General features: G+C 55.4%; 1 protein-coding gene across 1 annotated transcript; it reads left to right on the forward strand.

Moving 5' to 3' along the window:
• The first annotated feature begins 7,733 nt into the window (after positions 1-7,733).
• LOC307104944 (uroplakin-3b-like protein 1) lies at positions 7,734-12,053 on the forward strand. Its single transcript, XM_079780236.1, has 6 exons — positions 7,734-7,913; positions 9,332-9,484; positions 9,778-9,997; positions 10,524-10,600; positions 10,847-10,967; positions 11,820-12,053. The coding sequence occupies exons 1-6, from the start codon at positions 7,832-7,834 to the stop codon at positions 11,926-11,928; spliced, it is 762 nt and encodes a 253-aa protein (XP_079636362.1). The 5' UTR covers positions 7,734-7,831; the 3' UTR covers positions 11,929-12,053.
• Positions 12,054-16,514: the final 4,461 nt, after the last annotated feature.

Genomic DNA, 16,514 nt, shown 5'->3' on the forward strand with positions numbered 1-16,514 from the left:
GCCAGAGATTAGGGTGATGCCAAGGAGCCCCAAGGATGGCCTCAACCACCGGAAGAGAAGAGGAGGAAAGGGAGGATTCTTCCCCATCGCCCTCGGGAGCCGCAGCCCCAGGCCACCTGGGCTTTGGACTTCTGGCCTCCAGAATTGTGAGAGAATAAATTTCTTTTTTTAAAGCCACTCTGTTTGTGGTTCTTTGTTACAACAGCCAGGAGATGATACACCTCCAGCCCAAATCTGTTCTCTCTACAGCAGCCCAAGGGATCCTGGCCACATCCTTCTCCACTGTAACCCCACACTGGCTCTCATCTCTCTCAGGGTCAAAGCCAAAGTACTGACAGCAACTTGCATGGCTCCACGCCACTTGTGCTGCCCCTTGACCTCAAGGGCCATTCTCCTACCCCTTCTCTCACTCGCCAATTAATTCTCCAGCCACACCGATCCCAGCAAATCCACCACCACTGAGACGCTCCCCACTCGGGCCCATGATGGATTGTTCCAAGGACGACACTGGCATTTCCGCCATCCCTGCATGGGTGTTGCACTTCCCTCCAAGTGACATCCCCTCCCCTCCCTTTGAAGCTGGGCTGGCCTCTGGCTTGCTCTGGTCCTAGAATGGGGCTGCACTGATGCTATACACTGTTCAGGCCTAGCCCTGGAGAGGCCTGCCAGGTTCCATGTTTGCCCTCTTGAGGTTCTTGCTGCCATGTAAAGAAGCTTAGACTGGGTCACCGAATAATGAGCAACCTCATGGAGAGAAAAAGAGGAAGGGAGAGAGAGGTGAGGGAGAGGGAAGATAAAGGGGAGGGGAGAGGACAGAGGAGAGGCCTAGCCAGCGGTCAGTTGTTCCAGTCCCTCAAGACATGTGAATGAAGCTGAGCACCCTGCTGGCCATAGCCACATGAGTGACTCCAGCTGATGCCATACAGAGCAGAAGAACCACCCAGCTGAGCCCAGCCCTCCTACAGAATTGTTATATGATTATATGGCTGCTGTTTAAATCATCCGAGCTTTGGAGGCATCTGTTACACAGCAATAGACAACTGACCCCCAGGCCTTTGCACCTGATGATCCCTCCGCCAGTAGAGTACTCTCTCAAGGGGTCTCATGGTTCGCCCTCTTCTGGTTCATCCAGGTTATGTTTCTCTGTCACCTTGTGAGGGTTCCATGATCTCCCTGCCTAAAATAGCCTCCTCTTCTATAACTTAACCTCCTAGCTTTTGTTTCCTCGCAGCTGTATCTCTCCCAGACTTTCTGTTATACCTGTATTTGTTTATTTACTGACTGTCCCTCCCCACCAGGATGTCAGACTTGGTTTATCTTCCCGGAGGTACCCCAGAGCCTGGCACAGAACAGAGGCTCTATGATGACCTGCTAGAGCAGTGGTTCTCAACCTTTCTAATGCCGCGACCCTTTAATACAGTTCCGCAAGTTGTGCTGACCCCCAACCATAAAATTATTTTTGTTGCTACTTCATAACTGTAATTTTGCTACTGTTATGAATCGTAATGTAAATATCTGTGTTTTCCGATGGTCTTAGGCTCTACAGCAGCGGTTCTCAACCTGTGGGTCGCCTAAGACCATCGGAAAACACAGATATTTACATTACGATTCATAACAGTAGCAAAATTACAGTTATGAAGTAGCAACAAAAATAATTTTATGGTTGGGGGTCAGCACAACTTGCGGAACTGTATTAAAGGGTCGCGGCATTAGAAAGGTTGAGAACCACTGTGCTAGAGGAATAAATGAATAAAGTGCCAAGGGGCCAGACCACCAGGCAGGAGAGAGTCGGGCCCAGGGCAGGGTCGATGAACTGTGAGGTCTTTCCCCCTTGATATTAGCACAAATGGGTCTGTCAGGGTCTGGTGAGTGGCCCCAAGGCAAAGCTAGTGGAGGAGGAAGGGACTGGGTCACCTGCAGCTCCCCTCTCTACCCAGACAAAGTCCGAGGCCACAGATCTGGGGCTTCTCTCTGCCGGGGAAGGGTGAGGAAGAGCCCTGCCCTGCCTCCCCGTGCACCTCCCGAGGACAGGGTGTGATGGCTGTCAGGAGTCTGGGCCTTGTTTGGTGACACAGGGCTGGGTGGGCCTTTGGGAGCCTTTTGCTGGCTGCTCTAGGTGAGGGGGTGAGTGGGAGCCCCACCCTGTCCCATGAGTCACCCTAAAGTTACACAGCAAGGAAGGTCCTTAGAAATAGACTATATTCCCCGGGCTTGGCATGCTCCCTGCCACCTTGGCCTCTTTGAGCATCTTGGGCCCACTCCCTGCACACAGGGACGCACTGGGCTGGGCACATCGGGAGCAGGAAGAGAGGACACCGCAGGGAATATATATTAATGTTATTATATAAGAATATGTACTATAGCTCTGGCTGGTTTTCTCAGCGGTTAGAGCGTCAGCCCGCGGACCAGAGGATCACGGGTTCAATTTCTGGTCAGGGGCACATATCTCAGTTGCAGGTTCAATCCCAGGCAACCAAATGATGTGTCTCTCTCACGCCACATCGATGTTCCTCTCTCTCTCTTTCTCCTCTCTCTTTCCTGCTCCCCGCTCCCTTCCACTCTCTAAAAATCAGTGGGGAAAAAATATCCTCACTCTGAGGTTGAGGATTTTTTTAAAAAAAGTAATATATAAAAATCGATTCTAGCTCTTCAGAGGCCGACGCAATGCGGAGGACAAGCCCAAGAGTGAGATGAGGAAGAGTTTAACACGGGCCCACCCTCCGTGCTCACGCAGTCAGTCAAGAACAGCACCCAGGTGCTCACCAACTGTCGCAACAAGAAGCTCCTGGCCGGGTGGAGGCTTTTGACAGGCACTGCCACATGGGGCCGGGGGATGTGACGGAGATGTGGACCAGGTCCCCGAGCGTGGCAAGGGTAAGAAGAAGTGCAAGCCAGTCAACAAGGACGGCTGCATCTCCAAGATGTTCCTGTGGGGGATTCGGTCACTGGTCCTGCAGAACCCGCTCATCGCCGCAAGTAGGGGCTTGCTCCCTGCTGTCAAAACTCACTCCCCCGTCCTGCAAAGACCTGCCTTTGACATGAGAACAATAAAGTCCTGTGTTTTTTTCTAAAAGCAAACAAACAAAAAAACTATTGTATAAGCATACATACTACATGTAATGTTAACGTAAGAAACATTCAACCCTGTAAAGAATTTTTGTGAGTTTATTTGAGCCAAACCGTCGACAATTTCTGAGAAGCATAATCTCAACAAATTAAGATAATGCCCCGGAGAATGGTGGGTTTTCACCTTGTTTTATACATGACAATCAAAAGAGGAGATGCTAGTGGGTTACACGAACTCCATTGGCGATAGATTAGGGAGGCGGGAGAAAGCAAAGTGGGGAAACCTCTGGGATTGGATGAAAAGTAAAATGATAGACACGTACTTCTTTTACTCAGGTGGGTGCAGGGTAGTTAACAGTCAACAATTAACTCAATAACAATGAGAGGATTTGTGGTCTCTGAAGAGCCGTGCCTGTGCTTTGAGGGGTCTGGAAAAAGGAAAGTTACTTTGAAATTCCAACGGAAAGGTTCGGGGTTGGGCCGGGGTCACACAGAATGGACTCAAGGCTCAGTGTAATCAAAATGATATTTATTCCTGTCACCTGGGCGCAGGTGGTCTGACTGGAGAGGAGGGAGCAGGCTTTTCATGCGCTCAGGGGGAGCTGCAGACGGGGCTTCGGCTTGACACACGTCTCAGGACCGTAGTTGCCCTTTGTCCTTCTGCTGGCGCCAGATGTCCTTTCTCGGGGGCTGTAGGGGTTATGGTCTTCAGGAGTTTCTGTAAAATAACCACTTAAGGGGAGCATGTTTGTGCAAAGCTTAGGCTAGCACCGTGGTCGGCAAACTGCGGCTCTTTGGCCCCTTGAGTGTGGCTCTTCCACAAATACCACGGCCTGGGCGAGTCTATTTTGAAGAAGTGGCGTTAGAAGAAGTTTAAGTTTTAAAAAATTGGCTCTCAAAAGAAATTTCAATCGTTGTACTGTTGATATTTGGCTCTGTTGACTAATGAGTTTGCCGACCACTGGAATGGGCTTTCTTTTATTAGCCCCTACTAAAGTAGAGCCCTGTATCTTGATTCACCCTTTCACCAACAATATTGATATTGTAGATGCAAAAAGGCAATAGGCTCTGTTAAGGTAAAGATTGACCTTTGCCCTAGCTGGTTTGGCTCAGTGGGTAGAGGGTCGGCCTGCAGACTGAAAGGTCCTGGGTTCGATTCCGGTCAAGGGCACATGCTCTGGTTGCCAGCTCAGTTCCCAGTTGGGGGCCGTGCAGGAGGCAGCCCATCAATGATTCTCTCTCATCATTGATGTTTCTATCTCTCTCTCCCTCTCCCTTCCTCTCTGAAATAATTAACCTTTGTCAGGGAAGATACTGGCCTAGGACATGACTATCCACCATAACTGCTTTTAAAGTTTTGATTTCAGACCATCCTTTGTGGTTACTTTAGGTCTCTGAGTTTGCAAGACGGCCATGCAAACCTTTCCTGAGTTAGTCAGGTTAGCATGTGGCCTCTTTACGTGCACAATACATACACGTGTGTATACACAGATGTTAGCAGCGAAACACAGGTATTGCCTCTGTCCTTGAGAATTCAGAGCCAAGACTGAATTGCAACATGGTGCCATTCAAAAATGGCACCATGTGAGGTCACAAATACAAGTGAAAGTGAACGTTTATTTAGAAAGTCACAGAGGTACGCCCAGCTGGTGTGGCTCAGTGGTTGAGCATCAACCATAAACCAGGAGCTCCTGGTTTGATTCCTGGTCAGGGCGCATGCTCAGGTTTCGTGCTTGATCCCCAGTAGAGGGCGTGCAGGGGGCAGCTGATTGATGATTCTCTCTCATCATTGGTGTTTCTATCTATTTCTCCCTCTGCCTTCCTCTCTCTGAAATCAATAAAAACATAATTTAAAAAAAGAAAAGAAAGCCACGGAGGCAGAAGGAGTGAGCCATGAGAGAAGTGAGAGCTAGGCTGTGTGAGCTCCGGAAGCAAGTTACAGAGGCCAAAGAAGGGCTCTTGGAACTTAAGAGAAAGAAAGGCAAAGAAAACACACCTGGGGAAAGGAGGGGGGTGGTATTGGGGGGGGGGGCAGCTGAGTCCTTTATCTTGAGGGTTCTTATCTGGAGGTCTCAGGGGAGCATCACATCAGACTGTTCATCATCTCTCCCGGAGTCTCCGCAGGGTCATGGTCTCACTGATTGGCCAGCACCAGTGCACGGGGTCATTAGTCATTGCAGCTGGTCCTGATGTCAGCCCAGGTGTTGCTGCCTTCCTGGGCCTGGAGCTGAAACACCACTGAGGCCTAGATGTTATCTCTAGTTTGACCAAAACTCTGTCTCTGTGGTCAACAGACCCCAGGCTCTGCTTCCAAAATCTTTAGCTGTGGGTCAGAACCTCATTGTCCTGAGGGCTTAATGCTTAAGGGCCTGGCCACGCAAGGGACCATGGAGGCTGTTCCCGCTCTAAGGGGGTCTACCCCATGACTAGCGACATGCCGAGGGAGGAAAGGTCTGGGGAGGGTCCCAAACGCAGGACCAACAAACTGCTAGGGGAGGAAAGGTCACCTGGGGCTTTCTCCCTGGTGACCTTCCGAACCTGGCTCATGGTTCCTACTCCGCTCACGCCTGTCTAACTGCCTCCTACAGATGTATAGAGAGTAACACAGTATATATATATATATATATATATATATATATATATATATATATATATATACTGTATATATACTAGTATATATACTAGTATATATACTAGTATATATACTAGTATATATACTAGTATATATATATACTGTATATATACTAGTATATATATATATATATATATATATATATATATATATATATACTAGTAGTAAATCTGTCTGTCTGGGAGGGAGGGATCCAGAGCAAATATAGCAAAATGTTAACAATTGTTGGATCTGGGTAGAGGTTATCTATTCAGGCATTCATTGTATTATGTACTTTTATACTATAGAGATGTGGCCATCCTATTAATAAAAGCCTATGTGGTTGTCACACCCTCACACCACAACAAGCGATCACTAGAAGGCTGCGTGCGCAGCGGGTGCATGTGGGTGGGCGGAAGCTTGATGCTGCATGCATGGCATGGAGGCAGGTCCCGAAGCTCTGTGTGCAAGGCCTGGGGGGTCCAACAGCTTCGGCCTACCTCTTTGGGGCAATCCATCAAGGAGCCCCGGATGGGTGGGCGGGGCATACCTCTTTGGGGCGATTGATCGTGGGGCTCCCACACTGTCAGAGGGCACAGGCCAGGCTGAGGGGACCCCCCCCCCCCCCCGCCAGTGCATGAATTTCATGCACTGAAGCCTCTAGTTTCTATAGTAAAAAGCTGGGGAGGTAAAGAAAGCTTTCCAGGGCTGGGTCTGACTGGGACTTGCTGGCTGGGCCCCAGTCGGACCCACTCGTGTCCCCCTCTCTTCTGCGTCTGGGCAGAGCAGCTCTGGTCATGCTCTCTCTCCAAGGCCAACATATTTGCTTACAATTCTGCCTGTCCCACCTCCGTGCCCTCTCAGCACTGATTGCAGGACGACCGGCATCTGAAACCCAGCAGTGTAGCCGCCATTGTGCTGAGACGGCTGCTCTGTGGAGGGCCCCATGCAAGACCCGGGAGCCCACCCACTCCGCTGCCCTCCGCCCTCCGAGTAAGGCCCAGGTTCTGCCTTCAGGGAGCTTTCAGCGGGAGGAGGCACAGGTGCGCTTGATGTAACAATACCTGGTTACAGTGATTAGAAAGGGGAGCCCAGCCCGCCTGGCTCAGTGGTTGAGCATCGACCTATGAACCAGGAGGTCATGGTTCAATTCCCAGTCAGGGCACATGCCTGGGTGTGGGCTCAATCCCCAATGGGGGACATGCAGGAGGCAGCTGATCATCTCATCATTGATGTTTTTATCTCTCTCCCCCTCTCCCTTACTCTCGGAAAAAAAAAAAATAGAGTTAAAGGAGTGTAAATGCATTATAATAGCTAGAAAATATTTATAATGGTTAAATATATTTTTTATTTTTACTATTCCTAAAAGGAGATTGAGTTTGGGGAGGGTATCCCTGGCCAGGTGCAGACACCTGGCTGAGAGGGGCTGGTGCCCGAGGCCGGAAACCCATGTGGGGCGGCCGCTCCTGTCCAGGTGAGACGGGGTCCGTCCATGCTCTTCCCACCCGCCTGGGCCCTATTCAGTAATCTGTGCTGTCCCGCCTGGGCAGTGGCCACAGTTGGAGAGAGGGCAGGTCATCTGGGTGAGGAGAGGAGGGAGGGTGATGTCAGGGAGCCCCCTGTGAGCTTGCCTCTGGGTGTGATCCTCTAATTGGGGCTCTGCCTGGCTGGCTGGATGATCTTGAACACAGCTCCTTCCCCTCTCTATGTTTCATCTAGGAAACGGGGGGCAGGGGGAACCCCTTTCTGCACAGGAAGGCTGTGGAGAGCTCTCGCTGCCAGGTTGGGGGCTGTTTGGATGAGAAGATTTCATAGGGTGTGGCAGGACTCTCACGGGGCTGCCTCCTCGCTCCACGGCCCCTCCCTGGCCCTCCTAGATTTGGGGTGAGGGTGTTCAGGCTTGTCAGTGTCTTGGCAGCAGCAACTGATTGTTCTCTTCAGACCCCTCCCTAGCAATGCCAAGTCCATGGGGCCAGCAGATTCTGCCCAAAACCTGTCCAACCAGTTGTTTGGGAGGAGGGGGCACCTGGGAGGGGCAGCAGGAGGTGCCAGCAGCAGCCTCCCCCCCACAGCCCAGCCCAGCCCAGCCCAGGAGCTCGGAGCTCTGGACGCTGCAGACAGACCCTCTGACAAACCGTTGGACTTGGCCGGGCCATGGGGCTCAGTGGGGGACAGTCTGGGCTGCTGATGCCACCGTTGCTGCTGCTGATCTGCCTGCAGCTGGGGACAGGCCTGGGTGAGTGAGAGGGGAGGTGGGGCAGGGGTGCCCACTGTGCCCAGGCTTCAGGACAGGCCTCACCTCCATGCCTCACGGCTGGGGACCGGGTCTTGGGTGGGTCAGGAGAGACAACCCACCAAGGAGGTCACAAGGCAGGTCCCCGCGCCAAGATAGGGGAGTGAGCAATGCCTCCTCTCTCTCTGGGTTTCATCTCTGTGCACCCTGAGCCCGCACCCCATTTCTCACCAAATGGTCCCCCTTCTCCCCTCCTTGCCCCGCTTCCTGTCCTGAGCAAAGGTTAAAAGAAGTCTACAAGGACAACCCCAAGGAAGCTCTCCAAGGGGGCACAGGCATTGGTCACTGGGAGCTCTCAAACCAGAGGGGCTTAGAGACGCAGCCTCCCTGCCTTTTCCCTCATTAAGCAGCATGAAGTCCTTGCTGTGTGCACTGTGCACTGGGCCTGAGACAGAACTGGGAGCTCAGAGAAAGGAAGGTGCTAGCTCTGAACCTGGGGAGTGAACTGGAATAAAATAGAAATGAATCTAATTGAACCGAATTGAACCAAAATGGGGGGAGAGGGTCCTGGAGACTTGCATAGAAGCTCACCTCATTTCTCTGCGGCTCTCCGGTATTTGGGGCTGAAGAGAGGAGGAGCACTGCTCTCAAGGGGCCCAGGGAGGAGTTAGGGGTTCTGAGCTCCCCCAGCAGCAGGGCTGGACACGGATGCTTTTCCCAGATGAGACTGTGAGGGGCCAAGAGGGGCCAAGTTCCAGAGGGAAAGTGCCTGAGGGCGGGACGGGTGAGTGAGCAGAGCGCTGGGTGGGGAGGAGAGGGTGTCCTAGGCTCTGAGCCAGGACATAGCCCCCTCCTTGGTGGCCCACATCCAGGCTGAGGTCTTGGAGTGGAATTTCCTCTGTCACTGTCCCTGCCCCCCCTGCACCCCAGCCACTCATTTCTCTCATCAAGCAAAGCAATCTGGGCCATGTGGGTGGAGCTGGAGGGAACTCACTGGGCACCAGAGGGTTCAGGCTCCCTCAAATCTGAGTGTCACCCTAAAAAAGCCTATGATCCCTTCCCCAGAAGAACTTCCTGCAGCTGGGAGGAGGGCCTCCTGTCCCCTTCCCTGTCCCCTGTCCATCACACAGAGGCCCAGGCAGGGCAGGGCCAGGTGGGCCTCCCCGACCTCCCGGAGCCCATCCCTCCAAGGCCCAAGGCAGGGCCAGGGCTGGACTCGCGGGCACAGAGCTGCCAGGGCCCTCCTGACGAAAGCCTGAACAAAGCTCCCAGGAAAAGCCCTCAGTCTCCCTCAAACTCGGGCCCCAGGGCGGGGCCGTGCCTCTCCCTCAGACTGGGCTCCTGGCTCCCTCCTCCCCTCAGTCTGGGCTGTGGGAGCTTGGTTTTCTGGCTGAGCCTCTTCTCTGACCCACCGGCCCCAGAGCGCATCCACTATGTGCCCCAGCTCTCAAGTGCCACGCTCGCGGGGACACTCACGCAGTCCACCTTCACGCTGGAGCAGCCGCGAGGCCAGTTCAGTCGCCTCAACATCTCCGACTTCGACCCCATCTGGCTGGTGGTGGCCCACAGCAACGGTGGGTGCCCCGGGGGCGGGCCTTGGTTCTCCCTCGGTGAGATGGACGGGGCGTTGGAGGAGCAGCAGGGGTGGAGGGAGTGGAGGAGGTGCTGCCGGGGATGTGGCCAGGGGCTGCCTGGCCTGGTGGGATGGGCTGGAGCCCTGCCCATGTGGCCCCCCTGCCATATGGGGCCAGGTGAGCAGGTCAAACACTAGGCCTGGGGACCTGCAGGCTCCTGAGGACTGGGGGTGGACCAGCCCCTATTGTCAGAGCCATCATTCCCCACCATCTGACCCAAATGCCATCCTCAGCCTCCCAGAACTTCATCGCCCCACGGAGGGTGGAGGACACCCCAGTCCCTGCCGACTTCCCCCAGAAGGGCTACTACCTCACGCTGATGGCCAACCGGGCGCTCTATCCGGGGAGCCAGCCTGGCAACCAGCTCCGGGTCCTCCGTGTGGGCAATGACACCGGCTGCTCCCCAACCACAAGGGGCTGCAACCACCCCCTGCCAGGCCCAGGTCCCTACCGGTGAGCAGCTCTGCCTGTGCCCAAACCTGAGCTGGGGCAGCTCCCCGCTGGTGCCCGGGTTCCCTGCCCTAGTGCTGCAAGTGGGAGGAGGCCTGGGTGAATTCTCCTGTCTTTCTGGAGCAGAGGGACCCTGACTTGAGCCCCTGCCCCTATGGGCAATTTGGATCCCACAGGTGGAGTCTCCCCATCCAGGCAGGGTGCCCCTGAGAGGGATGGTCCCTCAAGCCATCTCCCCTCACTCAGGGCGTGACTCACTGATGTTCAGTGCTGGGGGATCTAGTCCGCTCCACACACATTTCCCAAGTGAGGACACCGAGGCCCAGAGAGGGTGAGGGATGGTGCACACAAGGCCACACAGCTGGGACATGTCACCGCTGTCCTTGGAGTCCAAGGCTATGCTTTCAACCTTAGTCCCCCTCCCCCACCCACCAGGACCTGGGCGTCAAGGGGGCAGACTGATAGGCACCAGGGTCCAAAAGTCCAGGACCCAGGGACCCTCACCCCCAATGCTGGGCCTTCTGTTTAGAGTGAAGTTCCTGGTGATGAGTGACAGAGGACCCGTGGCTGAGACAGAGTGGTCCAGTGACACCCATCTGCAGCAAGGTATGGGGACAGATGAGCAGATCACACACTAGGGAGATCCTGTCCTGAGGACTGGGTGTGGGCCAGCCCCCGCCGGTCAGAGCCACCGTTACCATTGTGCTGTCGGCAGGTACCCCGCCCCCAACCTGGGTGTGGGGTGGTTGATCTGGAGGCTGTTCCAGGCCCCCCTTCTCAGGTCAGATCGTATCTCTTTCCTCCCTGCATGGCCTGCCCTGCCTGCCTGTGGGGTCCCCTCATGCCCCTCAGCTGAGGCACTCCAGACTACCCCAGGGCTCCAGAGCGCGGGTACAGTGGTCATCATTGCCATCCTGTCAGTCCTGCTGGCTGTCCTCCTCACGGCCCTCCTTGGCCTGCTCATCTACACCTGGTAAGTGGACAGGGCCCCTGGGATGAGGTCCCTGACCTGGACCACCTTTATCCCCTTTGCCGTCTCTCGATTCTTCCGTAGAAGCCCCCGGCCCAGGCCCCCAGCCCAGCTCCCCCTGGCTAGGCTTGCTGGAGTGGCTTTCCCTGAAGGCCAGACATGGGTAACAATTATTGAGCAAGGAATCCCCAAGGTTCCAGAACCTCTTAACCTCTCCCTCCCTTGTCTCTCCCTGCTACCTGCCCAAGGGGTTCACAATTTCCAAGTGAGCGCCACTGCCCCCTGGTGGCAATAACTGGAATTGTACATGGGGGTAGGCAGCAAACTCCAGTCGGGAGTCACCCAGGTGAATTGCTTTTAGGCCAAGTGCTAATCGTTGCCTCAAGCTTTTCATTCAGAGTTCATGTGGGGGCCTGGGGAAGAAGGGGTGTCCAAATAGCCCTAGAGGAAAGGGGAAGCCTATCCCTGGGTAGGATTTGGGGAGGAGAGAGAGGGGGAAGTGCTGGGGCTGGAGGGTTGCGGGCAGCCAGGCAAGGGAATGGCTGTATCCTGAAGGCCGGAGGAAGCCAGTGGTGGGTTTTTATTAGGGGAGACAGGCATCCTGGGGTGTGGGGAGTGGAAGAGGAGGGCATGGGGGCTGGGTGCTGACAAAGGCCGGGGAGGGGAGAGCTGGCTTTGTGAAGTGTAGAGGAATAGGCTGGTTTCCTTTGGTTAGTCCAGCCTGGCCAGTGGAGCTTCAGTTTCTCCGGCTCCTATGCCTAGAACTCCAAGCTCTAGTCTAGGCAACAGTCAGGGGGCCTCAGGCCCTATGTTCATCATTCTCTCTCCTTCTCTCCTCCCTGTCCCCCACCCAAGCTATGACACCTGTGGGAGCACCCCCATTTCGGGACCAGGGGAGTTGGCGTTCATGAGAAGATATAACCCCCACCACATGTTCAGCCGTCCAGCTGTGGGGGGCTCCTGAGTGGCTCCAAGGGGCTCCCATCTATCCCTCAACCTCCTCCCTGGTCCAGGCTGCAGAGCCTGGGCTGGGAGCATGTCCTGCAGCTTCTGGACCTCAGAAATAAATGTCCCTGGCACTCCCCTGTACATCTGTGTCGTTGTATACTCGTACCTGCATGTTTCCCAACCCGCTGCCCCCAGATCCTCGGGGGTGAGGGTCTTAGGAGGATGTAGTGCCAGGGCTGAGGCCCAGGGTCCCAGGCCAGCTCACCCATCTAGGGCAGAGCGAGCCCCTCTTCCAGCCTCGGTGTCCCGATGGGGATCTGTAAAATGGGGATGATCACACTGCCCACTGGGCCGAGGTGAGTCCAAACCAAGGAGGTGAATGGGCTGCCCCGGCTCTGCGTGTTTGACACTTGCTCCCCTCACCCCCAGCATCCTCCCGTGGCCCCTCTCTCCTGCTGGCCTCGCCTCCTGGCTGGAGGACTGAGGGCCCTTCACCTCCCCTTTCTCCAGTTCCTGTACAAGAGGTGCAGCGTCTAAGCTTCACCCAGCCCTGTGCTTGCTCTGGGCCCGGGGACCGGAAGTAAATGTGAAACTCAGCTCCCAGAGAAGCCTGGGCTCAGCCCACAGCAAACTCCAGCCCTGAACCTAATCCCGGCACCCAGCATTTCCATGATCAGCTCCACGCCGGGTGGGCCCTGAGGGCTGGAGATGACTCGAGCAAGCTTCCGCCCTCCTTGTGAAGGAGGAGAGGGGGTTATTATCACGCACAGTGATGGAGGGAAACAGGCACGGAGGCTCGAGGAGGCTTCCTAAGCGGGTGTGGCCTTGGGGAAGGGGCTGCACTGTCCCCGGTGGGCACGGGAAGGGTGCCCAGGCGAGAGCAACAGCATGTGCAAAGGCCTGGAAGTGGTTGGGGTCTGCTGGGTGGGCAGGTTGGGGGCAGCTAGAGGGTGGGGTGGGGTGGGGACCATCAGGAGGCACCCCATGCCAGGTGGAGGGCCTCACCCACTGGGGCAGGGGATCGGGAGGGAGGGCGCTGGCTGGCTTTGCAGCTGCCTGTCTCTGGGAGGTGCACATGGCCCTAATTGCTTTATTAGCCGGTGCAGACACATCCTGCTCCTGCTGCTGCAGGAAATGCTCACTTGGCCCTGGGGGAGCCAGGCGGGGAGAGGCAGGCAGGGGAGGAAGCAAACAGACCTCCAACTTGTCCTCATCTTTCCACAGCCTTTCCAGAGCTACCATGAGCCCCACCCCTGTGGCTGGTGACCCCGGACAGATCACTCACCCTCTCTGGGCCTCAGTGTCCCTTGCTGTTAAAAGCGAAGGTTGAACTAGGTGACCCTAAGGCCTTGCACTCCACAAACCTACGCCCTGTGTGGGTTGGCCCTGGCAGGAAACAGATGGCATGCCTCTAGCAGGGCAATTGAGAGAGTTTACAGAGGTGTGGGCAGCGTTAGGGAACCAACAGGAGAGGGTGACCTAAGGCACTGATGGGGCCATAAGCACACCTAACCCGACGGCTGACTCGAGGGGAGGGCGTGGTGTTTCAGAACCAGTGACTAGGAGCCACGGGCAGGGTCCACCTGGCAGAAGCGGGGGCTGCAGGGTGAGGGGCGCAGCCACTGGAGGGAGCTGGTGAGTACATATCCCTGCCTCTCTCCTGCCTTCTGATGGCTTACTGGTGCCTCCACGGACCACACCTGACCAGAAGCAAGAGGGCAGAGGGGTTGGATGGTGTGGCCCATGGTCCATGGCCCAGCCTCCGGGGCCCATAGCAGGACAGAGAAGGGCCAACAAGGAACTTAGAGGGTCTGCAATCTGCTTTTACTCACAGCACTTCTGACACCAAATGTGGGGGGGTTTTCACACCAACTAGTTCTCCAACTCTCCAGACACCAACGGGGTGTCTATAATTAAACTCACTCTGACACTCACTGCCTGGAGTCAGTGCAGACCCTACAGCTAAAGGGCTCAGTCCCACAAGACCGCCCCTCTTCAGAGTAGTTGCAAGCAGTGCGTGCCCGGGGTACGCACACTTCCGTCCAGCTTGTTTATAAATCAGGGATTCCCATGACCACCTCCTCAGTTCTGATAGTTTGCTGGAACGCGTGCAGAACTCAGGAAAAACAGTTTACTGAGCATTACCGGTTTATGACAAAGGATGCAGCTTGGAATAGCATCATAGGAGGGGTGCACGGGGCTGGGTCTGAAGGGGTTGAGCAGAGCTTCGTGCCCTCTTGGAGGGTGCCCCCCTCCCACACCTCTATGTGTTCTCCGGCCTAGAAGCTCTCTGAACCCCATTGTCTGGTGTTGTTTTTTTCTATGGAGGTTCCACTACCAGGCATGATTGATGAAAGCACTGGCCATTGGTGACTGAACTCTTTCTCCAACCCCTCTCCCCTCCCTGGACATCATTGGGATGGGGGTGGGGCTGAAAGTTCCAACCCCCTAATCCCATGGCTGGTTCCTCTGGTGACCAGCCTGCACCCTAAAGCTGTCTAGGACTCACCCCATGAAGCATAACCTCAGGTAGGGCTCATTATGAACAGCAAAAGATGCTCCTCTCACCCCTACCTCTCAACATTCCCAGGGTTTTAGGAGCTCTGTGCCAGGAACCAGGGACCAAGACCAAATACATGGGTAGCCCCCCCTTATCCACAGGGTATATGCTCCAAGACTCTACCGGATGCCTAAAAACTCAGATGGTATCGAATCCTATATACACTGTTTCCCCCATGCATACTTACTTATGATAAAATTTAATTTACAACTAGGCACAGGAAAAGATTAACAGCGATGACTAATAATCAAATAGGACAGTCGCTCTGATAAGTGAGATGGCTACTAAGTGGTGAAGGAGTGAGGAGCAGAAGCAGGGAGGACACGCTGGACAAAGGATGAGTCATGTCCTAAGCAGGACAGAGCAGGACTTAACTTAATAATGCCACTCAGAACGCGGCACACTTTAAAACGTATAAGTTGTTTATTTCTGGAATTTTCCATGTCATATATTTGGGCCACCGTTGACTGCGGGTAACTGAACCTGTGAATAAGGGGGGACTACAGTGTTTCTTACGGTCTCACAGGGACATGGCTGTCTTTGTGCCGGTCCTGTGGCATCAGACCCTCCCCTCGTGGTCTCCAGACTGGGGAGGGGTGGACAGATGACCACACAGTCCTGTCCCGGACAGAGGGCTGCCCGAGGCCGGGGAGGGGACTCTGCAGGAGCTGATCCCAGCGCAGTTAGAGGACAGGGATCCTGGCTGCCTCTGACGATATCCCAGAGACCCCTCAGGCCGCCATGCCTCCCCACAGCCAAACCTAGAGCTGCCCCCGCCCGCACCTCCTGGTTCTGTGGTCCTCCAGCCCCCAGGCCGAATGCTGGAGAAGACCCCCATGAACCTCTCTCCCAGACCACACGCCCCCCCCCCCCCCCGGGGACACGTGATAGACACAGCCTGGCCACAAAGACTTAAACCACTTTCTTGGGACCTGCCGTGCTGAGTCCAGAACCCAACCTCAGGGGCTGGGGGAGGCCAGCGTGGTATGGGTGGGATTCTCCCCACCCCCGAATTCCCGCGGGGACCCGGCCACGCCTGGGCCCTTCTGGGGACCTGGAGCGCGAGCCGGGGAGTGACACTGACCACACGGTGTGGCTGCAACAACCCGCTCGGCCCTCCGGCCCTCAGGGGCACAACCCTGGGGAAACAGGCTCAGTGACAGTGGTCTTAGGTCATGAAGTGTCGTCCAGTGGGCCACATGTCACCTGATATCCCCCTGATACATGGACACATGCATGGGGCGGGGACCTGCTGCAGCCCTCGCTGCCTCCTTCTGCCCCTCTGTCTTCCTGGCTGTCTGTCTCTCTGTGTCCCCTTCTCCTATGTTTCTTTGCCTGTTTCTCACTGTCTCCTGCCTCTATTTTTAACTCGGACAAGCCATGAGAACTCACTTCCTGGGGGGGAAGCCGTCTGAGCTGGCCCAGAGCTGGGCACAGCCGTTTCCCAATGAACACAAAAGGCTGGTTCCAGGTTTGGGCTCAGTAGGGAAAGGGGCAAAAATAGAGCAGGAAGAAGAAGAAAGAAAGAGAATGTATGTCAGGGACGGGACCATTCACAACCCATCACCCCAAACTGGTGATACAGAGGGGATCACCCCATGCCCCTCTCCCGTTGGCCCGGCCCCCAATGCCCTTTGCAGCCGCTAGTCCTCCTGTGCTGTCTCCATGCCCTGGCCCCTTCCCCAGACACCCCTGTGCCCCCTGCAGCAGGAGCCTAGGTGGCCAAGGGGACTGTTGTAGGAAATTAGGCAGCTCTGCTCCCCACACAAGTATTTGCACCCCTTCTTTGGCATGGGACCCAGGGCTCTCCTGGGAATGCTGGCTCACAAAGAGGGGCTCTGAGGCCCCAGAGAGGAAGGCATCAGCTGGTCCTGGAGTCTGGGGGGTGGGGTGCTTCTGGGTCTGACCCCATCAGCTCCCTGGGGCACAACGATGCAAAGGGCCTGACCCAAGAGAGCCACCCCATTGGAGGCACCTCCCTAGGGGAACATTTCAGGCCAAGATGCAGGATATTTCTGGGGTCCCCCTAGGGACTTGCAGGA

The sequence above is a fragment of the Cnephaeus nilssonii genome (genome assembly GCF_951640355.1).
Source record: "Cnephaeus nilssonii genome assembly, chromosome: 2".
In the NCBI taxonomy this organism is placed as follows: Eukaryota; Metazoa; Chordata; class Mammalia; order Chiroptera; family Vespertilionidae; genus Cnephaeus; species Cnephaeus nilssonii.

What these genes read in the sequence shown, in the direction of transcription:
- LOC307104944 (XM_079780236.1), top strand. Translation starts at nt 7,832, where the DNA reads ATGGGGCTCAGTGGGGGACAGTCTGGGCTGCTGATGCCACCGTTGCTG. An exon ending in CCAGGCCCAGGTCCCTACCG is followed by an intron (nt 9,998 to 10,523) that starts GTGAGCAGCTCT and finishes CCTTCTGTTTAG; the next exon opens with AGTGAAGTTCCTGGTGATGA. An exon ending in GGCCTGCTCATCTACACCTG is followed by an intron (nt 10,968 to 11,819) that starts GTAAGTGGACAG and finishes CCCCCACCCAAG; the next exon opens with CTATGACACCTGTGGGAGCA.